The sequence below is a fragment of the Melozone crissalis genome, unplaced genomic scaffold (genome assembly GCF_028551555.1).
Source record: "Melozone crissalis strain CALT ecotype California unplaced genomic scaffold, PUWL_Pcris_2 ptg000023l_1, whole genome shotgun sequence".
Lineage (NCBI taxonomy): Eukaryota > Metazoa > Chordata > Aves > Passeriformes > Passerellidae > Melozone > Melozone crissalis.
In genome coordinates this window covers 3,467,866-3,492,703 of record NW_026535801.1, presented here as the reverse complement: position 1 = coordinate 3,492,703, position 24,838 = coordinate 3,467,866, and the positions used below count along the sequence as shown (strand labels likewise).

The 24,838-nt window shown below is 43.8% G+C and overlaps 1 protein-coding gene across 1 annotated transcript in view; it reads right to left on the bottom strand.

Annotated features, from left to right (window-relative positions):
• The window catches only part of IQCA1 (IQ motif containing with AAA domain 1), a 108,178-nt gene that overhangs the window by 6,000 nt on the left and 77,340 nt on the right, over nucleotides 1-24,838 (bottom strand). Inside the window, exons 12-17 of the mRNA XM_054277702.1 lie at nucleotides 22,434-22,495; nucleotides 19,919-20,001; nucleotides 17,475-17,582; nucleotides 14,872-15,068; nucleotides 5,568-5,654; nucleotides 2,834-3,011 (exon numbers count right to left, since the gene is read on the bottom strand). Of these exons, the coding sequence (XP_054133677.1) occupies nucleotides 2,834-3,011; nucleotides 5,568-5,654; nucleotides 14,872-15,068; nucleotides 17,475-17,582; nucleotides 19,919-20,001; nucleotides 22,434-22,495 (715 nt within the window). The remainder of the gene's footprint in view (nucleotides 1-2,833; nucleotides 3,012-5,567; nucleotides 5,655-14,871; nucleotides 15,069-17,474; nucleotides 17,583-19,918; nucleotides 20,002-22,433; nucleotides 22,496-24,838) is intronic.

Here is a 24,838-nt window from a genome sequence, read left to right as displayed (position 1 = left end):
AACAAGAAAATAAGGACTAATAATTAGGAAAGGCAAAATTCAAATTTTTTTTTGTGTGCTCTCTTTTCTCTTCAGATTTGCAGCATAGGGCTTTTAGGCATGTGTGCTTTTAAACCCTTACTGAAAATTTTTGGTTTGTGCCAGTGCCTTTCACTACTGAATTTATGGCCTAGTTATTCACCGGTAGGAAGGAAACAATCAATTTAAAGAAGGAAATCCTTATTTCCAGAAGAAATCCTTATTTCCAGCTCAAATATAATAACATTTTATTATTATTTATTTTGATACTGGAACAAGAAAATAAGGACTATTGATCAGGAAAGCCAAAATTCAATTTTTTTTTTTTTTGGATTGCTCTCTTTTCTCTTCAGATTTGCAGCATTAGTGCTTTTAAACCCTTACTGATAATTTTTAGCCACCAGTCAGTGTTTCTCAGCAAGTCCTTGAGGGCACACAGAGTGGGCTGGGTATTTGTGTAAGAAGGGAAAAAACCACTTGTGTGTGCCCACAGAACCTGTCCAGTGCTCCCATTTGGATGTGCAGAGTTTAATACCTTTACCACCAGCCTGTTTTTATTTCTCTGACCCTCATCACAGCTTATTCCTGCTGAGCTGAGGGGCTCCATGTCCCAAAGGCTTCCAGCTATCAGGCACATGTTTAAAGGTGCAAATTTCCCGTGATTGGGGTTTTGCTGGTTACTTGAAAGGTGAACTTGGTTGTATCTTTTAGCTGTGAACTTCTGTGACCTGATTGATTTCTTTGAGGTTGTGAAGTGGCTGAGATTTTGTTCCCAAAGAATAGGAATAATACCAATTTTTTGCTTTGTTTTATGTTGAGTAAAGCTCTATTTCAGAGAAATTTAGGAGAATTTTGATGTGGCCTCCTCAGGCTTTGCTTTAAAGCATTACATAGAAATATTTGGAAAAGATTAGGAGGATTATGGATAAGAGGTTAAAAAGTTCCTTGAATGAGACATTTTGAGTTCTGCTGTGCCTGAATGCTCAGATGTAGCATGAAGATGTTGGGTGGAGGTTGGTGCTGCTGGAAAAGCTGCCTTGTTCTCCCCTGGACATCAATTCCATGGACTGGAGCCCATAACTATTGACAGCTCTGCTCTGCATTTCTCTCTCCAGCAATTTGTGGTCTCCCACTTGCCTCGTGCTTGTGCTCAATAAATATTGGCTGAATCACTAATTCATAAAAGAGGAATTGATGCACACAGGCAGATATTGTGTGCTGCAGCTCCTGGTGCAGGTGTGTAACACAAGGCACTGCCTTGCTGGGTGATTAATGGCAAGAAATCAGTATGGGATTGTGAATCTTCCAGTTTAATGATTTCCATTGTATATTTACTGCTCCCACTGAGCACAGATTGGAATCCTCTGCTCTGTAACCAGAGGGAGGGCTGCAGCACACAGGTAGCTGTGCACTGTGTGTTACAAGTATTTGTTATGTCATTATTTTTCTGTCAAAACAAGTTTCTTTCCTTCTCAAAGGGAGTGTCAGGCACTGAAAACTGACAGCACTGGGAGCTGAAGATCCCATTTCCATAAAACTTCAGGGAAGGTTGGGGCTGAAGAACAAGCCAGGCACTGTCTGAAATGGGGCAACATCAAAGAATTAAAAAGCTATACGTTTATTCTCCTTTAAAATGCCACAAGTTAACTTTTTTGGGCATTCTGAAGTGTGCAGTTGAAATCCCTTGAGCTGGCCATTTTTTTGGACTCCAGGTTAGTGGTGAGAGTCCCCGAATGTGGCAGTTCAACCCCCAGAAGTGAGCACAGCTCAATTCAGCTGCTGTCACCTCCTTTCTCTGGGTTTTGCTCATGTCTCCTTATCTCTCAGCAATTCCTCAGAGCTGTCACCTAACACGAAACACTTGTTCCCTTGCTTGGTGACCATTTCCCATCCACAGCAGGAAAATGATGGAAGCTGGGAGAGGTTTGCAATGTGCTAGGCAGCCAAACTCTGTCCTGGGCTCACCCAGATGTGCATTACCTGGGTGCCTGAGCTGCCCCTGAGGGATGCAGGATGGAACTGGACTGCACAATGTGTTTGTCAGAGTTTTGTAACAAGGTGGCAATGGACAGAGCAGAGAGTGCCTGTGTGCAAAGGTCCCTGACCCAAAGGGGTTTTCTTTTATTGCTGTTTATTGCAGATTTCAGGGTGCTTAAAACCTCAAAATATTGGAGGTTTGTTTTATTAGAAAATACCCCTGTTTTCCTTGAAAGCTTTGAGTCTCAGTACATGGAATATTCAATGATTTTGTCAGAACTGGGGAGGGCTTGTTTATCACTATAAACATTTGATAGACCAAACACGCAAAATCATGGATGCCTGTACAATTTCTCTCGTGATCTGTAAGCACAAAAAGTGGAATTTGTGAGAGAGAAAATTTAGTCCTCCTGACATGGTTTGGTTTTGGAGAGGCTGAGAAGTTGTGTTGTTTGGAGTATGGAGACTGGAAATTCAGAATTGCAAACTGGAACCAGAAATTCAGATGCAATGTCTGAATTTCAGCAATGTGTTAAAAAAAAAATTAAAATATAAAATGTGTGCTGAGATGGGGTGGGGGGGAACCAGCTCAGCTTGGTGCACACTGAACTCATGGAAAAATGTGAATTGGTGGTGAAGAGTATTTTATATTATTCTCCCAGCTTCCACTTTTATTATTTGGCCTTTGGAGGAGCCTGTATTGATTTAACCTACATTTCCAGCACTTGAGACACACCAGGGGCATGACTTGAGCTGAAGGGCAGATCTGAGGATGACCAGGCAACAAGCAGGGATTTGAAGCAGTGGGATTAACCCCGAGGATGACTGAAATACTTGCCAAATCTTGTCAGGTAGTCAGGCTTTGAGATGAGAATGATTTTCTGGTAGAGTTTGCAGAAAGGTCCCACATTGGCATCAAAGGGTCTCCTGGTGGTGCCCACGAGCAGAACCCTGTCCTTGGGTTTCAGAGTCTTCAGGAACTGGGGCAGCAGTCTGGCCAGGCGCTTGAAGTTCACCTGCAGCACGTGGGAACAGGAGAAGGAAAGAGTTGTTAAGGATGCTGACAGCTCAGAGTTAATGAGCTGGAGCTGGACCTGCTGCCTGCAACAGGATTTTGGGGGTTTTTTCAGTGCTCTCGCTGTATTTGGTGTGAGCTGGTGAGATATCAACACAAGTAGAAAGATTCTGCCTCCTCAAATTCAGATAAACACTTGATTTCTGCTTCTGTTTTTGTGGGTTTCTGCCAGTGCCTTTCACTACTGAATTTATGGTCTGGTTATTCAAAGGCAGGCAGGAAACAATTATTTTAAAGAAGGAAATCCTTATTTCCAGTGCAAGGAGAAATATTGCAGGGACCTGCACACCTGATGAACCTCGACAGGTAGAAAATTGTAACCTGGCTTGGAATCCTCCCAGCTCTTGGAGGTTATGATTTTCTGACTTCTAAGTGTGAAAAATACACTCCCTATTTTTTGTTGTGCTTTTTAACTTTGCTGAGGCTCTGAGAACAAAGGTTCTGGGAGCTCTGGGTTCATTTCTTTGCAATAATTTACTGCTTGACTTTGTAACACATTTTTAACTGCCGCTTACAGAGCAAATGAGTATTGAGCAGAACCTTTTATTGGAGAACCTTTTATATCAAATATTATTTATATTTTATAATGTTCAAGTGAATATTGGCTGGAGAAGCCTCACCACATTGTTGTGGTGTCATTAGTGTTAATCCATAAGCTTTCCCACAAGTTTTGGGGTAGAGTAGCACTTTTTTTCCTCCTAAATAAGCTTGTCTTAACACAATACATTTGGTGGATCATTCATTTTCTTCTCATGGTCATGCTGTGCATTTCTGTCACCCTGGGAGGAGCACAGTGACTGGTACATGCTTTGGCTTCTGAAGGCTGAGCTTAGCTCATCTTTTAGGATGGGCCTGCTCTAGTGGAAGATGTCCCTGCCCTGCAGGAGGTGGAACCAGGTGAGCTTTGAGGCCCCTTTCAACCCAAACCATTCTCCCAAATTCCAGCACTCTGCCTGTCCTCCCAAGTTCATGCTCTCTCCTCTAAGTGTTGGGTGTGCTGTGAACAATTTGGAATGTGTGGGATCCCAAGCCTGGAGCCAACAGGCTCCCACCAAGGGGGAAGGTCTTGGGATGGGTACAACGGCCAGAGGGGACACCCTGGACTCTGAAGTGAGCAGGACAAGAAAGTTTTCACACAGATGGCAAAGCAAGCAAGGATCATGAGTAATCCAGGCCATTTTGGGCCCCTAATCTTAATTTTAGTCCCCATCTGCATTTTCTGTCAGGGTTTGAGCCCAAGAGAAAGGTTCCCTCCCACTGTGGGGACCACTAAGGGTCCCTCTGATGCCTTGAGAGGCTGCCCTAGAACAGAGGCTGGAGAGAGTTAAAGAATAAAGCAGGGGTTTATTAAAAGGATCTCCTCAATGGACACACCTTGGGCAGCACAGGAGCCCAGCCAGGGCTGCACCCAAGATGAACCAAAATGGCCACAAAATGGGATGACTGGTCATGGGCTCTCTAACTTTCAAAAGTTCTGCTCCATTTGTATCTTGGACTTAATTGTCTAATTACAGCTTTAGGTTATCAAATCCCATCCTTCTTGTTTTTCTCTCTCCAGCCCACATTGTTTGTGCTCTTGGGCTGATATTTGGATCATTTCTCCTTGGTGCCCAGTTAGAGCAGGAATTGTTTTGTCTCCCTGCTCTGTGCAGAGCTCACCATCCCATAATACGCAGCTCAGACCCACACACTAAAGCAGCACAGAACCTGAAAAATACAAAAGCTCAAACCTGAGGCACCACCCCTAAGGATCCCTGCACAGCCACTACCTCACCCAGGCCTGGCAGAAGGAACAGCCCCAGCCAGGGTTGGGTTGCCTTGTGCTGCCTTTCCAAAATACATTCTTGTGACCACCCCACAGACACTCTAAGTAAAAAAGGTTTAATTTTTCACATAAAGCTCTAAAAGCAAAATATTTTGCAGACAACAGGAACTGGGGTGGTGTTGTTGCTGTGAATATGGGGCAGAATTTTAATTTTCTTTCCAATGGGGAAGCCCCACAGGAGAGGAAGAAATGGAAGCAGTGGCATTAGGACTCCTAATGAGAGCCCAAAGAAAATAATCTGTAATTGTAACTATTTAACACAGGCTCATTGTTTTTGCAGTGGAAATCTATCCTTGTTACTTTATTGTTCACTTTGGCTCCATCCAATTTCTCAAATTAATAGAGCTGAACAATTTAAGCTCATCTCAACTTTTAGCTTCTTGCCTCATATTTTGAAATTCTCCATTATTCCCTTTTACTTTCCAGGGCACTGATGAGCAGTGACTGGACTATTTTTAAATAAAGCAAGGATAGGTGGAAGAGAGAAATGTGACCTCTTGGGGGCTCTTAAGAAGTCACAAGACTCTCTTAAAAGCTAAAAAAAAAAAAAAAGTTAGCGAGACAAGCTATTATCAAGCAAGCTTTGGCAGGTCTGGCCATAGTGGTATGTGCTTTGTGTGGGCTGTAGTGCAACAGGAGAAATTATCTGCACTGAAATAAAGAAGAATTCACCTCATCTTCTCCCTTCGTTGCCCCTTTGGAATATATTCTCTCTGTGTCTCCAATCCACACCACTGAAGGCTGCAATTCCTTGCCCACCTAGGAGAAAAGGCAAAGAGTTGATTAAAACAGCTGCAATTTCATACCTGGGAGCCTGTCACTGGGCTTTTGTATCCAGATTGCAGCAGCTCAATTAGCCTGGCTCATTTTTTATCCCTGGGAATGTTGAGCAATCACAGACAGAAGTGCTTGGCAAATTCAACTCTTTCCAGTCAGGAATGGAGCATTAAGAGCCCACCCCAGACGGGATCATTTTGTCTGCTATGCTATTCTTTAATTTCTCAGCACACATTCAGTTGTGCTCCTGCAAGAGGAAGCCTGGATTTGGTGTTCAGTGGAAAATCATGGTCCAAGGGCAGCTTTAGGATCCCACCTTGCTTTTCTGGATGGGGACACAGGCAAGGCACGGCTGCTGCATGAGAGGGAGGGCACTCTTCATTAAGCAAAACAGTTTGTCAATCTTCTGGTTGAAACATTTAATTTCCAGTGAGCCCAAGAATTAAATTTGAAGGGCGGGGGGGGGGGGGGGGGGGGGCATTGCCCAATACTGGTTTTTCCTGTTCCAAAGTGGGAAGCTCGATACCCCTGGTTCACAGCAGGATGGCAGCAATGCTACAGGCTTTTTCCACATCCTGCACTCTTCCCCATTGCTATAGAAACGCCAGAGGTTGAGCCATTCCAGAGGTTTAGACACTCTGCTGCCAAATTTTAATCACTTTCCAGTGGCTCTCAGAGTTTGCTCAGCAACAAAAACTGACGGCTCGAGGAGTCAGCGGTAACGAGAGAGAGAGAGACAGGCACAGCTTCTTTCTATCCTGCCTTTTGCTTTTTTTATTTTTTTCCTTTAATTCCCCCTAGTTGAAGCTGCTGCTTCCAGGAAGGCAGCTGACAAAACCCAGGGGCTGTGTACATCACAGGCTGCTGGCTGATTGGCAGCCAGGCAGGAGGAATTGAGTTGTGAGCAGCACTGCAGCTCATTTTGGTGGCTGTGCTTCAAAGAGTGAGTGCGGGAGTGAAGGAGGGGTGGGCTGGGGATGGGAGAGAGCACAGGGAACAAGGGCTGGTCACTCTGTTTGCTGGGCTGCTGGTGGGGTGAAGTGGGAGCAAGGCCACCTTCAGTGTGTGACACTTTGATGGTGGCAGCTGGTCAGTTCTAGAATATGTGAGGTGATACCTCCAATTCCAGTTGGATTGTAGAACCCTGGAATGGTTGGGGCTGGAAAAGATCTTAAAGCTCATCCCATTCCACCCCTGTGCCACTATCCCAGGTTGCTCCAAGCCCCATCCAGCCTGGCCTTGGACACTTCCAGGGATCCAGGGGCAGCCACAGCTGCTCTGGGCACCCTGTGCCAGGGCCTGCCCACCCTCACAGGAACAATTCCTTCCCAATATTCCCATCTAAACCCACTCTCTGTCAGTTTAAACCCATTCCCCCTTGTCCTGTCCCTGCAGGCCCTTATAAATAGCCTTTTCTCCATCTTTCTTGTAGCCTTTTCAGGCACTGGAAGTGATGCCTCAGGTTTGAGCTTTTATATTTTTCACATTCTGTGTTGCTTTAGTGTGTGGGTCTGAGCTTTAATTATGGGATGGTGAGCTCTCTGCACAGAGCAGGGAGACAAAACAATTCCTTCTCCAGCTGGGGACCAAGGACAAATGATCCAAATCTCAGGCCCAAGAGCACAAACAACGTGGGCTGGAGAGAGAAAAACAAGAAGGATGGGATTTCATAACCTAAAGCTGGAATGGGACAATGAACTGCAATATCCAAATGGAGCAGAACTCATCAGAGTGAGAGACCCTGTGACCTCATGACCATTTTGGATCCATCTTGCGTGTAGCCCTGGCTGGGCTCTTGTGCTGTGGTTCCATGGAAGCCTTTTAATAAATCCCTGCTTTATTCTTTATCTGACCTCTGTTCTTGGTCAGCCTTCACAGGGGCTCTAAGGTGACCCCCATGCCTTCTCTTTTCTAGGCTTGACAATCCCAGTTGTCTCAGCCTTTCCTTGCAGGAGAGGTGCTCCATCCCTCTGATCAGATTGGTGGCCTCCTCTGGGCTCACTCCAACAGGTCCATGTCCTTCCTGAGCTTTTTCCTTTGGTGGATGGCAGGAGCTCAAACATTTAATGTTAATAGTGAAGATGGAAAAAAATAAAACCAACTTATTAGAAAAGATACCACATTCATGGGGAGCCTGTTCAGTGCCTGCTGCTGCAGTGGGAAACAAGGGTGGGGAAAGGTTACAGAGGTTACAAAAGCTGTTGGCAAAGGTTGGACACTGCTGGTGTCTCTCTTTGTCTTTCTGGTGGGGTCACCACAGGCTGGGAGGTGCAGGTATTCCTTGTTTGGCTTGGAGATGGTTTCTGTGCTGAGCAGACCCCTGAAATGCAGCCCCCTGAAGTCTGAAACCAGATTATACCTTCATTTTCACAGGAGAACACTCACTGTGGTCACATCTTTCATCTTCTTTGCCCCCTTTGTTTCCCCACTAAGTGGAAATAGAATGAATAACCTCAGTTTTGGCCCCTAAAGAGAGAATTCCCTGTGTTTTCTGTTTTGAGGCAAAGAGCTAAATGGAGAAAATGGCCTGCATGTGTTTGTTGCCCAGAAAAGCCGTGGATGCTCCATCCCTGGAAGTGTCCAAGGCCAGGCTGGACAGTGGGACTTGGAGCACCCTGGGAGAGAGGGAGGTATCCCTGCCATGGCACTGGATGAGCTTTAAATCCCTTCCTAAGAAACCATTCCATGATTTTTCAGGTGTTAATAGACACTCATATAACCCAATTCAACACACTGTGTTTGAGCCTGGCTGTTTCTTCTTGGGAATCCAGATGAGACCCCCAGAATCCACTGGCATCTAATTTAAATTGTTGGCAGATCTGTAGCTGCCTGTATATCCCCCTGTGAAATGCTCCATTTGAATTATCCACGGACAGTTTGAATCCATGGATAATTAAATGCACTGTACATAATTAATTTGTAATTGAAATTTTATTAGCTTCGCTGCAATTCCACAATTTGTTGGAGCTGCCAGCAGATGGCCCCTTAACCCTTCTAATACCACACTGAGTGAGATTTGCTCTTTGGGAAAATCATTATGGGGGAAAAAAAATAAAAATCCCTCTCATCCTGCTGTCAAGAGTCACCAAAGATCAAACAGCACTTTTGAAAGCCTTGGGTTCAGCTTTTCAAACCTGGGAGCCAGAGTTTAACAGTTAAATTGTTACGCTTGAAAATGCAGCAATGTGATTCTTGCCCAGCACATGTTGCACAAGGCTCCTCCAAACTTGAAGGATTTGATGGATTTTTTTTTTTAAAGGCCCAAGATTTTTTGGAAGTTCAAGTTATTGCTGAAAAACTTAGTGCTCTGTAGTTTATACCCCCAGAAATGCTGCACTGAATCCTGTGATTAGACCTGATCAGTGGGAGCATCTCCAACTAAATATTCCTGTGCTACAGAGATGATGCCACTGCATTCTGGTTTGTGAGGCAGAAAATGACTTGCAACAGGATAAATTTAATTTTTAACCTTAAGGTAACACAAGTTCAAGCTGCTTTCTCACAGAAATAATTGCATATTTGAGCACTGTTTGATACTTAACACTTCAAGGATCTAAGAATTCCAGCAGGCTGAGCTGCACCAAGAGCAGAATTGTTTTGGATGCTGGAAATTGTACTGTTCCTAAATTTTAGCTGTCGTGGGAGAGTCTTGTGGCATGGAAATGCTAAACACACACAGAATTCTGTCAGTGTAGCAGGACAAGCTCCTGAACCTGCCAGAACAATGGTCTGGCTGACAATACAGCAGTGCTTATGAACAAATGAACGTGAATCAGTGGGAAAAAAATAAATTAATGGCAGACTTCAAAATTCTGTTGCCTCTAAATGCTGGAGTTATATCATTAAATCTAAATAAACTGCATCACGTCCCTTTTTTGGGTGTAACACTTGTGCAGTCACCTCTGAGTTGCTAAAGAGCAGACCCAAAGAGGCTGATAAGAGTCCCCCAGCACTGATGGTGCTGAAATATTTCTGGACAATATTAATCTCTGTGGCCCTGCACTGCACACATCAAGTTGCTGACACACACACACAGCTCCCCTGCTGGCATTTCCTCCTGGCCACCTCTCCCCAACATTTCAGCCTGGCCAGAGCTGCTCTGAGGAGGTTTCCCCAGGTGTGGCTCGGGGCACAATGAGCTCTGTGTCCTGGAGAGAGGATGGGTCTCTCTGCCAGTGATTAACCCCCTGCTTGGCATTTTTATTGCCTTCAGCTAAACCTCTGAACTACCTTGGCTTTTGTGTCACTGAGCTGTGCATTCTCCCCTTTGCCCTTGCTCCTTTCTAGGTCTGATTTTGCTTCCATGCCTCCTTCCCTGCCCCTCCTTGCATCTTTCCTGGATTTTATGGGGACATTGGAGAGCCAATTGGCACAAGCTGGCAGCTTAGGCTGGGAAATGGGGCTTAACTGGAATATTCCAGTGTGGAATATTTCAGTCAATATTGAAATATTAAATAAATAATAGTTCATTAATTGTTATGTAATATTACATAGAAATAAATGATTTAATATTGAAATATTAAATAAATAATATTTCATTAAATTGTTATGTAATATTACATTATTATTGTATTATATTATAATGTAAATGATATAATTATTATAGGATATAACATTACATGATATATAATATTATTATATTATATTATATAAAATAATATAACATTATATTATATATAATGATATAATATAATATAATAATATGATAATATAATATTGTATTATAATATTACACATTAGAAATAAATAAGATTTAATATTGAAATATTAAATTAGTAATATTTAATTAAATTGTTACATACTATTACATTGTCATTGTATTTTATTATAATGTATAATATATAATTATTATAATAGATATTATATAACATAGATAATATTATACATATTATTATATTATAATATTACACATTAGAAATAAATATTTACTATTAAAATATTACGTAAATAACATTTCACTAAATTGTTGTGAAATATTACATTATTATTGTATTATATTACAATGCATAATATATATTTACTATAATATATAAAATATTATATATTATGCAATATATTATATTATACATATAATATTACACATTAAAACAAAAATAATTAATTTTGAAATATTAAATAAATAATATTTCATTACATTGAAATAGTTACATGATATTACATTGGTGAGTTTTGTTTTGGGGGGGATTTCTGGGAAGTGCTTCTCTGGTGGACACAGATCCTCCCCTTTTTGCTGTGAAGCAGAGCTGCCCTGGCAGGATTTGCTCAGCTTTGTGTTTGCAGCCTCTTTCAATTGTTTCCCTATTCAATATCCACCTCCCTTCCATCTCTGAACAGGCAGATTGAAACATTGGTGTTTCTGCTCTGGTATGAGAAGTCATTTCCTCTGGATGACATTAAAATGCCTGCCTGGAGTCACACTCGAGCCTCTCTTGGATCAGGGCTGCTGTGTCTCCTGTGAGTCCCCTCCCTCAGAAAAGCGGGGGGGGTGAAAGAATTTTGCTTTTGCATCTGAAACAAATTAAAGTTTCATTTTCCTCCCAATCCTATTCACTTGTTTAGGGCGTCTCCCACCAAACAAGTGCCAGCAGCCAACACTTCAGTCATGGAAGGAAAGTTTCCTCATGGTCATTTTATGCTCTCCAGAGTTTCCATTCATTGCAGAAACTTATTTGTTTGCACACAGGACAGGTAATCAAAAGTGTGAGGTGACTTCACCTATCCCACAGAGCACCATAAATCCTTATTTACTAAATCCTGGTTGTGTGGATCAGAATTTAATAGGCAAAGAGCTGTCATGTTTCCTTGTCCTTCACTCACAACTTGCAGTGCCAGGTCTGCATTTTGCTTCACTAACTCTCCATAAAGGCACTTCTGGGAAGCTGGAGTACAGAGCTGCCTTGACAACAGTTGCTGTTTCCAAAAAAAGCTGCCCAGAAGTGTCTGATTAGGGAGATTTGGGGCATTTTCAGTGATCTCTGCACACAGGGCCCTCAGATGGGGGGTGCTGTGATGGGTCAGGTAAGACTGAGAGCTGGGAATAGTAAATATAAAATATCAGCTGCAAGCTACCAACGACTTCCATGGTTTGTCTGCCACATGTGCCACTGTCCAGTGTAGTCTTACATTAACCAAATAACCAGATTTTTGTACCATGGTGAAAAATGAACTTTTTTGGGGAGGGCAGTTACCAGTGCTCAGCTTTCTCTTGTCAAGGAATTTGTTTTGAATGTGTGTTGCTTTTTTTCAGCTTGGGTAGCAGTAAATTCCTGCAGGATATAGGAGATTCCTTGTCCTTTAGCTCCTCATAAAACTTTCTCCTTAATACGCAAACAATTTTCCTTGTTGCTACTTGTGCCCATTTCTTCTTGTCCCACCTCTGTGCACTCTGGGCAAAGTCTGACTCTGTTCTCTGTGTTATCCCATGAAAACCCTGAAAACAGCAGCCAAACTCCCTCTCACTCCAGCTTTATTTTAACCCCAAACAGCCGGATTTCTCCAGATGTGTCTCACACTCCTGCCCCTTATCTCCACAGCTCTCCTCTGGAGCTGCTTGTCAAGGCCTGTTTTAACTGGGCAGTCCAGTTGTGGTCTCATAAATGCCCAATAACAGGGAATAATTGATTATTTTAAGGTGTTTGCTATATTCCTGCTGGTACAGGCAGGTATTTGGCTGAGTTAGTGCTGCTGGACTGGAGCAGAGAGAGGGGGAATGAGGCACATTTGGCATTGTCAGGAATAAGGAGGTGGAAATTCTGTGGGGGCAGGATTGTTTCCAGCCTGGCTCTGAGAACCTACAGGCTCTGAGATGAAATGCTCAGCCATGGGGACAGCAGGTGAGGGGAGAGCTGAGACCACCACAGGAACTGGGAATGCAAATGGAGCACAGTGGATTTGGATGCTGCTAGGACAGGCCAGACTGGTTTGGGTGGGAAGGGACCTTAAATCCCATACACTGCCACCCCTGCCCTGGCAGGGACACCTTCCACTGTCCCAGGGTGCTCCAGGCTCCATCCAACCTGACCTGGGACACTTCCAGGGATGCAGGGGCAGCCACAGCTGCTCTGCCCACCCTGACAGGGAAGGACTGAACACCCAGGAAAGAGAAACCCTGTGCTGTTCAAGCAGCAGGGCTTGCAGCAGTGCTGCAGCTGGAACAAGTCACCTTTTGGTAAGCAAGGATGCCAGGGATGCTGTGCCTGCTTTGCTGTGCCTGCTCGACATTCCTGTGAGAATTTATAAAATTAGAGGGTTTTGGGAAAGTTGTAAGAGGTGTGCTTATAGTGATTGCATAAAACTACTGTCAATATGCTTTTACTTTATGTGATTAGTCAAACAACTTTTAAAATAAGTTGTAACAGTAAGTTCTTAGTCTGCTGCCTGAAATGTATGCTGATGGCATCTTCCCATTGTCATAACCATGTAATAAAACTGATGCTAAAAAATAAAACAACTCAAAACACGTTCCTAGCAATCCCATCCTGTTTGTGATTTGTACATAACCCCCAACCAACAACACATTCCCACTCTGTCTCCATGGCTGCTGCAGGTAAATTCATCCTGGGCTATGACAAATATGATCCATCACCTGGGAAGGCCTCAAACTGGGGAAACACAACAGCGCTGGAGAGCCCTGATTCCATGGGATTGTGAGCAACTCCATCCCAGGAACTCACAGGGGCTCCCTGAAGTGTCACTGTCCTTTGCAAGAGTTTGAGTAGAGAGAAATAAGCTTGGAGTGCTCCCCATGGTTTTGAGGAAGGAGTTGGAGAAGTGTTTCCAGTTATTTGTAATTAATGTGGGAAAATGCAGGGTTTGAATGTACCTGCAGCACACATGAATACACGATGTGTGTGTATATTCTTATTAAAGTGTATAAATACACATCTTATGCATGCTCCTCTTATTGTTCATAATATTTATATGCAAGTATCCAAAAAAATCCCTTGCTATCTTCAGCTGGAACCCTGTCCAGGGGTACAAAGGCTTCCTTCATTTCTCCTGTGCCCAAAGCCCTTGTGCTCTGGCCTGCAGCCAGAGCTGAGCTTTGCCATGGGTGAGGGCAGAGACATGGAGTGCAGAAAGGTGAAATGTGCAGAGAGGAGGGATTGCTAGCTCAGGATCATGGCTCTGAATCGTGCCAGGGAGTGCCAGGCCCAGTGCCAGTGCCACGGCACCACAGGTGTGTGATCACAGCACTGCCACCCCTCCCTTGGCACCACCTCCTCAGGGGTGGCTTTGTTCACCTGTCACAAAACCTGCTCCAACACTGGATTCCATGAAATACAGCTGATAAATCCCCAGCAAGGCCAATTTTAGTAGACCACTGGCACTGGAAAAATATTCCCTTTGGCTTTTTCCTAATTTTTTTTTTGGTCTGGAAATGTTTACCAGCTCCCATGCAGAGCAGAAATACTGAGCATTTAAAATCTGGAAGAAATCTTGCCAGGATAGTGTATTTTTTAATTTTTTTTTTTTTTAGGAGGAGGGTTTGGGCTGTGTTCTTCACAGTTCATATGCCTGCTTTCATTTCCAGACTTCTCATACACTTCTGTTCCTGTAATCCTGAACTAGGATTCCTTCTTTTGAAGACCTTGCTGATAGGTAAACAGAGAGCAATATAGGGGAGAGAGCTCTTGTCCAGCAACAGCCCCAGAGAGGAAATTTCTGACCACCCCCAGCCTAGCATTTGATTAAATGCTGCATGGCAAGCATTCCTGGCTGATGTGCACATAAACAGAGAACAGAATTTTCTTTATCTGTGCTGCTTTTCATATTCAAGGTAACACAAAGCTCCCATAAATCTTAATGTGAAAAATATGGCTGGTCCCAGTGATTTCTCCTGGGGCATTAAATCCTCTGCAGAGCTGCACACACTGGCTGTCAACAAGTGGTTTCACAGAATCACAGAACCATTTTGGTTGGAAAAGACCTCTAAAATCAAGCCCAACCTTTGACTTATCACCACCTTTCAATTAGTGCAGAGCACTGAGTGCCACGTCCAGTTGTTCCTTGGACCCACCACTCCCTGGGCAGCCCTTTCCACCAAGAAATTCCTCCTGAACACTTGAAGGCAGGGAAGGAACTCCAAATTGGGCTAAGGAGCTTTGCCCAAGCTGTGTATGTTGCTTGTTATGGAGGAACTACCATTCCCTGTTTGTCCCACAAAAGAACTGGGCCACCTTTGTGGAGAATTGCCCACCTTGAGAATCATGTGAAGCAACATGATGAGGCCTTCCTTGCCTGAATAATTCACAGTGTTGGAAGGAGTGAGGCTGAAGAGGTTGGCTCCTGCTTCTGTGCAGATGGCATGGACCAACATTTTCTTTCCAACACCAGCAGGTCCTGCCAGCAACAGGGATTTCACCAGAGGAGCATTCTCATGGACAGTTTGGGAACCTGTAAAAAGTCATAAGGCATTATTATTGCTTTCATTTAAATCTGCCATAAAGATAATGGAATGATTCCTCCTTTTTTTATTCACCATAAATAATTGATAACATGAATTAATTGTTTCCTTCCTATGGCATGAGTGCTCTTGAGTTCAATTCTGCATAACCTGAGCTGAGAGCCCAGCAGATTTAACATTTCTTTTTGGAACAAGACTCACCCACCCTTGTTTGTACCTCCTGGTGGGAAAACTTCACTTTTAAACCCCTGTGAGCTAAAAGAATGATTTTGGGAGTAGAGGAAATGTGAGTGCCAGGGTTGCTGTGCCTGCTCAGCATTCCCACTCTGTCTCCATGGCTGCTCTAGGTAAATTCACTCTGGCTGTGACAAATATGATCCATCACCTGGGAAAGCCTCACCTTGGGAAAACACAAGCACAGACAGGTTTAGGTGGTTGATGGGGATGGAACTTGTCTTCCCTGCAGCTGCCACCACATGAACTGGGGACAGGGGAACCTCCAGAGGTGGAAATAGCAGGAAATGTCAAATGTTTTGTCCATGCCCTTTTTGCCTGAATGCCTAAATATGTCCTGTGTCAACAGTGGTGCTGTTTAAATGTGTTTGAAAATCTCTGGGAGCATCCACAGCATCTGGAGGTCTCTCAGCCTGGTGTCCACCAGATTGTGGGAGTGAAACTGGCCCCAAAACTGATGGGCTGCAGAGGGAGCCTTTGCCTCAGCCTGGAGCAGCCCTCTGGCTTAATGGGGATGGCTGCTATTTAAAACAAATCCAATCAGGGTGGTTATCTGTGTCCTAATGGTTTAACATCCCAAATAGATGGCAGGGAACTGAGCACAGAGACAAATGCCATTATTCCAGCACGGTGCAGGGTGTAGGAAGTTGTCAGCCACCCAGGCTTTATTAATTTTTGGTCATTCCACAGCAATCCATTACTATTGCACAAAGATTTATTAGGAGGGGAGCAGCAGACTCCTCTGTGTTAAAAATGAAGTATGGCTTCTACTATTCTCTCTCCTTTCAGCTGCTTGTAATTTTCTTAATGCCATTTAAGCTGGGGCTTTCCTTGCCATCAGGTGGCTATTTTGAGAAAAACTTTCACTTCTGTGATACACAATTATCTCATGATGAACTAGTTTGGAGACCAATTAAGTGAAATGTCATCCGTAACAGATCACCCCATAGGTGAAACCATTCCTGAACCTTTTTTTTTTTTTTTTTGGCTCATGTAATGGCTTTTGTTACTCAAAGGCATTTTTCAAACTGCTCTTGCAAGTACCTTTTGTTTGTTTAACTAGTCCAGGGTCTCCTCTCCCTAGAATTTTTGCCAATTGTATGAATGGCAGAAAATTTATGGGCTCTCTTGATTAAGGGGTGTCTCAGGGCTTGGTTTTCCTAGATCAGATGGTGTCAAAACACAGCTTTGGAGGAGTCTGGGGATAAGTGAAACACATTGTGCAGACAGGGATAACTGCTTAGCAATCTCAGCTGACTGCAGTCAGACCTTCAGCCTTACCCCAAACCAGCTGAGGGTGTTGCTCCAGGTGGGAAGAGCCCCATCCAGGCTGAGGAGAGAATAACCTGAGCACTTTGGGAGGAGGGGAAAACAGAAATTCTGTGCTTGCTCTGTGTTCCAGGGTGGGAGGCAGGCAGATGTTGGTGATTTTGCCCTCTAAGGGGGATGAGCAGACACTGATGCAGCCTGGAGGAGTTAAAATCTCCCTGAGACCCACTGAAATTCCATTCAGGAATGGAAAAGGAGGCAAGTGAAGTATTGAAGCTGGAAAATCCAATCAGGAGTGGAAAGGGACACAAACAAGGTTTTGATAAAGACCCCCGAGACAGGCACTTCTTGCAATCACTGGAGTTCGGCACAAGGCCATTCCCAAGTGAAAAATGGGATAGATTTTACATTAAAAGCAAACAACCTGACCCAGCAAAGCCTTGCTAGATATTGGCTAAGCCTGGCATTAAAACTGCACGGGCATTTAAAGTGTTTTCTGTGGTGTACAAAATGTATCCAGACTGATTCCTCCAACGATTGTACTCTGCAGCACCAGTAACATTAGCCAGCTTGTAAAAGGTAAATTGCAACCTTAGCCCTTGCCTTAACTTGATTAATTTTGATCACTGGAGCTTGTTTGAGCCATTATCTTTCCCAAGTGGTTTCCCTTGATGTGCTGCCATTCACAAACTGTTGCCATGCAGGCAGAGATGGGCTGGGGAGGGCATGCACTGTTCAAGGGATCCAGCCCTCACTCTGAAGGCTTCATTGAAAAACAATTAGACTGCAAAATGCTTCAGATTGCCACTAATCAACCCTGTCAAAGGCAGTAAAATGCAGGTTCTGGCAGGAAGCAAAGGCTCAGAGTGCTCTGCCCTCTGGTGTGCTCTTACCCAAGGGCAATATTCCATAGAGTGCCACGAGCTGCCTGACTTCTGGGATGGAGGGCATGGGCTGGGCCCCTGTCTCACGAAGCAGGGTCCCCAGACAGTCGTAGTAGCCTGTGAGGAGGAAGCAGGAGCTCAGCAAATGTGCCAGCGTCATTGCAGAAAGCATCACTCAGGGAATGGGGAGCTGCCACAGCACGGGGCTGGGGCACACATTCAGCAGAGCCAGGCTCAGGGACGCAGGCTGGGCAACCTTCTGGTGGAATGTGGCCCTGAGAAAGGTGAAGTGCAGAGGGAAATTGGAGCTGAGCAGGCTGTGGAAGTCGTTCAGCAGAGAGCAGACGGTTTGCAGTAACCTTTGAAAGGAACTTTGTGGAGAAGAATCATTAGCAGTGCCATAAATCACACTGCTGGCAAAGCATTCCTGAAATTGGGATTTTGCAGGGCTAGAATCCCAGTGAACCATGAGCTCTCAGAAGGATTTCAAAAAGGGGGAAAAGCTATTTTAACAAGCTTTTCCCTGGCTGGGTCCCATCTCAGCTCCTCGCTGCGTCACCTCATTTGGTGGGGCCCTCTGCTTTGCAGTTCACCTCTTCTTTTTTCCCCTCTTTTGTTCAAAAAAACCTCCAGAAAACAACCCAAGGAAACTAAAAATCCCTGACACGAGCTGAAAGGATTTAATCTTGCCTTGGCTCTGGTTGCAGGGCTACAATCACACTGCTTGCCCTGTCAAAGCCCATCTGCAAGCAATGTTGGAGAACAAAGATACAGGAGGATGGGCCACAAGCAGGAAAAGCAGTTGTGATGCAGACAGTGATTATTTTTAGTATAAATTACATGTGATTATGGTGATTATTATTGAAAAATAATAATATATTATGTTTTACTGGAGATAAAAAGGCAGAGGGCAAGAGGCCTCTGGAGCAGAGGCAAATTAGCAGTGGTTAAGAGCAAAAGTGGAGGCATAATTTGGGGGCAAAAAGGCAGACAAGGCCTGGTGCAACTGCCCCCTCCCCTCTGAAGAATAAAATTAATTTCAGGTTTTATCTTTTATTTAAGGAGAAATCAAAAGAACGGGATAGGAATTAATCTTCACAGATTTAATTAGAAGGCATCAAAGGGTTTAATTGCAACTGCACATAAATCACAGTGGATATTCTCTGACTAATTTAGATAAGGTCACCAAGAAAATTAGTTCAGTGATGTCAGTTTGTCATAGAGGGGGGACATTTCAGTGCCTTTACTGGCTGTGTAGCACAGTTCTACTCTTTGTCCTTTCCCCAGGAACTGGAAGTGACCTTCCTTAGGCTCCAGCCATGGAAGGCTGAGCAGATGAAGGCTTCTTTCTCTGTGTCCGTGGAATCTTCAAAAGACTTTTTCTGGATTTCAAAAAATGGTTGGAGATGTGCTGTTTTAAAAGCATTTGTGGTGGGGGAATGTTTGTTGGACAAAAGTGACCTTGATGGGTTGGGAGAACAAAGGAAGAATGGAAATCTTCCTTTACTTGGTGGTCTTTAATGAGCATGAAGTGGATGGGACACTTAACTGAGAGAATTCACAGCTCTTCAGAGGGGTGGGCAGAGGCTCTGCAGGCTGAACTGGTGCTTCTGAGAGTTTATATAAACATGGCATTTCGGGTGATAGGAGAGAATTTGTCTTTTCTGCCTTGGCCTTGTACTATCAGCCTGTAGCACTTCTGCTTCTGGATAGCTGCAAATCCAAACCATGGCCTTTGAAATACCTGAATCTTGGGGGTTTTTTTGCTGTTAAGATGCTGTGATTTCACTGTGCGTCACCATATGTTTGTGGGCATGGTGTTAGACACCTTTAAAGTTTGCAAATGTGAGGTTTGGGGTTTTTACCCCTTCTTTTTCTCTGTAGAGCACAGATAAGCAGGTCTGGCTGCAGTTGCAGCTAACAGAAACCAGACAAGAGGAGTGTGAAATGCAGAACTAGGCATTTCTCACATGAAGGGCCAGATATGCCTCAAAGCACTGCTCAAAGTTCATGGGCAGTCAGGGAGGTGCAGGGAAGGGGCTGAGCCTTTACAAAAGACAACAAAAGCTGAAGGTACAATTTTTGCTGCTCTCTGGGAAATATTCTGCATTATGGATTATGACCTCTGCTCTGTTAGACTGGCACTGTCTTGCCACTGCCTGGCAAGGGCTCCTTAAAGGGTGTTGTGGTTCCACCTCAGAGTGGCTGTGACATCCACAACCCTTCAAGGATACTGCTGTTGCTGCCTGGAGTCAAACACCAGCTCTGCAAACAGGTCCTGCCTTCAGTAGCAGAAGTGAAAGCTCCTGAGCAGCCTTGATTTGCATACCTGGCCTTAGATATTCAAAGTGCAGTGACCTGAACTCAGTCCTGACTGAAAATAAGGGTCAGTGAAGATGGAATGGCTGGAGGTCTGATCAAATACTACATTTTCTCTGAAAGGGGTACTTTACCCATGTAGTCAGAGAGATTCACATTCTTGACTTGGATGAGCAATCTCTCTTCTGCAAGCTGCTGGTACAGGGAATCAATGCTCCTGCAGGCAAGAGACATCACTCAGCAATGGTCAGAAAAGGCTCAGTGCTCTCAGAACTGAGCCAGCCTGGGAGTTATTTGTTTGCCCAGCTTTATAAATGCCCTCTGTGGCTCAGAGGTGCATGATTAGTGCCATCAGTGTGAAATCAATAAACACAGCTTCTGTCTTGTGCTGAGCAATGTCTTTCCCTCCCTCCCAGGCTGGGTCCCCCTCTCCTGCTGACTCCATTTACCCATTTCAGGTGATGCCAGATCAGTTATGACTTGTGTAATAGACTCATTCATTAATATCAATTACTGGGAAATTATTTTTAAATTATACAATAATGGCAATCCTAACACTACTATACCTGTTCACCCAGCTCTCCAATTAGTACTAATTCATTAATTCTTCTTGGAATTTATTGTGTTGGCAACAGACAGCCTCATCTCTCTGGGAACACACTGGGAATGCTTTGCTCAGATCCACCACTTGCAGGGTTGTGGTCAGAGGGGCATTGGAAGTGGAAGTGTTGCCCCATCCCTGGAGGTGTCCAAGGCCAGGCTGGACAGGGCTTGGAGCAGCCTGGGACAGTGGGAGGTGTCCCTGCCCATGGCAGGGGTGGCACTGGATAGGCTTTGGGGTCTCCTCCAACCCAAACCAGTTTGGGATTCCATCAAATGGGGAAAAGTTCCCCAGTGGAAGTTTCTCCCTATCTCCATTAGTGGCTGGAAGTAGATCTCAATAATGAAGGAGTTAAACCACTTAAATTTGTGTGTGGTTTTCTATTGATGTGGATCCTCTCTATGCTTTCTTTTGGAATTCTAAGTATTAATTTCAAGGACATTTCTGGCCCTTGGTTTTATAGAGTAATACTGCTTCCAGGATGATGAAAACTGAATAAACCTGTCGGAAATTCTCAGTGTATTGACAGCATAAACAATATTGATTTTAGTCTTTTTAGATCTCTCAGTGTTTTTCCACACTTTTCACATTCTTTCCCCTCAATTATTCTGTCTTTCTCACCTATCTTAATTGGGATGTCCTGGCCTGGCTACAATAAATATATTTAATAGTGCCTCTCAGCTGGCTAATAAACCTCCAGGTATAATTTGAGGTCTGCAGCCTTTTTTTCCATTTCAGCTGAGGAGTTTTATGTTTATGCAGTCTTAGTGGCACAATTAATGTAGGAGCAGCAATAAGCAAATCCAAAATTTAATGCACCTTCAACAAGGTTGATTTTGCTGCTCTGACTCTTGCTTTCATCCTCAGTGGTTTTATGTTGGGAATGCATCATAAACCAGGCAGAAGTTGGAATGGGACTAACCTGGCAGCTCTGGTGGGAGCAGGACTTCCACTTTTCCTGGTTTATTATTTTTACTGTGCCAGTTAAATGATGCATGTCCCCTCTAGGGGAGGGGGATGTGACCAGTCTGTGCTGGCTGGAGCCCCCTGTGCCCCCTTCACTGGGCCAAAAGGGACATTTTGAATCTGTTATTCAGCCCCTCTCTGGGTTATTTCTGAAATGCTCATCAGGGAAGAGCAAAGCAGGGAGCCAAAATGCCAGATAAAAAGCCAGCTACTAAAAAGTTCATGTTTTCAGCTGGCTGCATGGTAAGTTTATATCTAAAGAAGCAGATAAGTGCAAGAACAGTTTTAAAAGCAGGGAATATATCAGATTTTGGCACTGTTCTGTAGGAGAGGTCCTGCTCTGTTAGAATCCATGAGACATGGATTTTAAATATTTGCTTGGAGGTGTTTTTTTAATTTTTAAAATATATTTTAAAGCAGGTAAAGAGATCATTGGCTGGTTGTGTGATGCCAGCACCCAAATGATGGAGTCCAGCTCTGGCTGTTCTTGCACAAATGGGTTTGTGGGGTGAATTTCACTGATTGTGTTTGGCACTGTGCTGTTCTCCAGCCCTGCTCCTGGATCAGCTGCTCCCTGTGGTGATGTGTACAGGTGAAAAATGGCTGGCTTTTCAGGGAACACATCACTCATTGAAAATGGCAGGGCAGAAGGAGAAATCCTCTCAGATCCTCCAAATAAAATAAGAGTGCTTCAAAGAGCAAGGGTCCACAAGAGGAGGCCAGGTCTGCCAAGACTCTGATTGATCCATGGGACTGATTTATGGCATGTACACCACAGCTCAGCCATGAGGGGATTTGGGGACTGTCTGCAGCCTCACTTATTGGGATGGAAAACCTGAGAGCCACCAAAGCAGCCAGGTGCTTCTGCACCTGCAGAGAGGGGGAAGAGGCACCCAGGGCCCATCTCCTGCTGAAATGCTGCATGTGCTGAGCTCTGCCCACTGCAGTTCACCTGCCTGCAGGGCATGGACTGCTCCTGCTGCTGTGTGACAGCACAATGGGGATTTGAACTTGTGTTTGTGGTGAAGGTGAGGAAAACCAAGGCTGATACTGGAGATGTAATGCAGAGAGGTTCTCCTTACCTGCCAGGAGTCAGATCTTTCTCCAGCTCAGATACCTTTTTCTTCACAGCTGCCTTGCTTACCTGAGGACCACACAAGCAAGCAGGAGTTAGTGAATTTAGAACAGATAAATATTTTTGGATGTACTGAAGCCAAGTGAGGGCCAGAACAGCCAATGTTTCAGTGTATGAATGTAGCCCAAAGGGAAAAACCATGTCCTTAACCAGCAGCGCCACTGCTACATAGCAAAGCATCCCAGGGTCACTTTGCTCCGAGGGAAGAAGCTTCTCTCCTTCCTTTTGCTTGGATATTAAACTTTTTTTTTTTTTTTAATTGGCACAGCTGTCCAGGACAGAGGCGGAAGCCCCAGCCCTGAAGGAATTTAAAAGCTGTGTGGATGTGGCACCTGGGGACATGGTTTAGTGGTGGCCTTGGCAGGGCAGGTTAAGGGCTGGACTTTGATCTCTCAGAGACCTTTTCCAGTTGAGTGATTCTCATTCCATGATTTTTCTGGAACCCACTTCTGTGGCTGAGGGGAGACATGGCCCTTGCTTAAGAAGGAAGCAGGAAGGAAAAGGGTGTGGGGTCCAAGTAGCTGCTCCAGAGACTGTTTATATATTTTTAAAAAACAGATATATATTAAGTAAATATATATTTACTTAATATATATTAAGTAAATACACATTTACTTAATATATGTTTAAGTAAATATATATTTACTTAATATATATTACTTATAAATATTAAGTATATATATATACTTAATATATATACTTAAGTATATATATTAAGCATATATATATATTAAGTATATATCTATATCTATCTATCTATCTATCTATCTATCTATCTATATATATATACTTAAGTATATATATTAAGTATATATATACTGAGGGGAAAAGCTCCTGAGACGCTGGCTACCCTCATAACCACTGGACATCCTTCTCCTCCCTAATGCCTCAGGGAAGAAGCTGGAAGAGGTCAGAAAAACACAACCTGCTCTTTTCATCTTTTCATCACGATTTCACCACAGAAAGATTTTGACTCGTGTGCCTCATTTCTTTACACCTTACCAAAAAAAACTCCTGGCAAACATAAATAAGGAAGATGTGACTCAGGCTTGTCAAGGCCCTCCATTAATTACAGCTCAGGAGCCATAAATATGGTTAGGGATAATTAGTAGTGTGGAGAGGGCATCATTAATACATGTTAGTGCCCACCACTGGTGTCTGAGCTCCTTAAAGCACCTCAGCATTGCTCCAGTGGAGCTGTTTACACAGAAACCTTGGGGCACCAGGGGATTTCTCCAACAGCTTAAATTTAAGCACGTGCTTAAATGCTTAGTTGAACAAGACAGCTTATTCTTTCCAAAAGTTTATGTTCACTTTCCTGGGAATACAGTCATTTACTTTGCCTTTTTTATAAGAGTGAATACTTCTGCAGAGCTCTGGAGGCTGTGTTGTTGAGTTTAAAAAAAATCCTATCCAATTATCTGGAAAATGCTGGGCTTTTTCACAGAATGGATCAGCAGCCTTCAGGAATACATCAATTTCAGGTTTTTCAAGATAGACACAATGTGAGAAACCTGTGGTTCAATCACCTGTTCCTGTTTGTGATGCCACAAAGATAATGCAGAGGAAAATGCAGCCTAAGCCCAGCACTACATGGATCAGCTACTGAGAAAAGGAGATGGTTTGGGTTAGGATAAAGCAAACAATTCTGTATTTGGAGAACTAAACCTTGGGTTTCTTTACATAAATAAGTTTGGCAGCAAATATTCATCCAAATGTGCCAGGGGGATTTTGTTTTGAAGAAAAGGAATGGGAAGAAGAAAGCACATGCCATGCTGTTTTAACAACTGTGGAAATATTGAGGCTGTCACTGGTTTATTTTTGCTGTTCCTCCTGTTTTGTCTTTTTAACTTCTCTTCCAACAAGCCAGAAATTACATATATTTGTGTCTGACTGGGAAGAAAAGCTCGTTTCAACCTATGTAAAGACACGAAGCATATGTTGAATTTATTGGCCAACTGGTATTGTCCTCAAGGCAGCTTCACCAATAAAGTAACTCCAGAGCAAAACAAAAATGAACTGTGTGGAGGAAAAATGTGTTTTCCTAATTAACAACAGCACTTGTGGGGAATTTGGCACAGGCTGAGATGTGATAAGAGCAAATATGAATTGTAGACAATGGCTTGTCTCCAAAATGTCTTGCTGGGAACTGATTTTATTTAGGAAATGATAATGTTTAATGGATGTGAACACGCTGCTCATTTAGAATGGGAATGTCTGGCTGCTCTGCCTCAAGTGCCAGCTGAGCTCCTGTGCACCATGCCCTGACTGGGTGATTTCCTGCTTTGCTGACCCCACAGGGTGAGCTGTACCAGGTGCCAGCTGCCAGGGACACGGGGCTCTGTCCTGTGC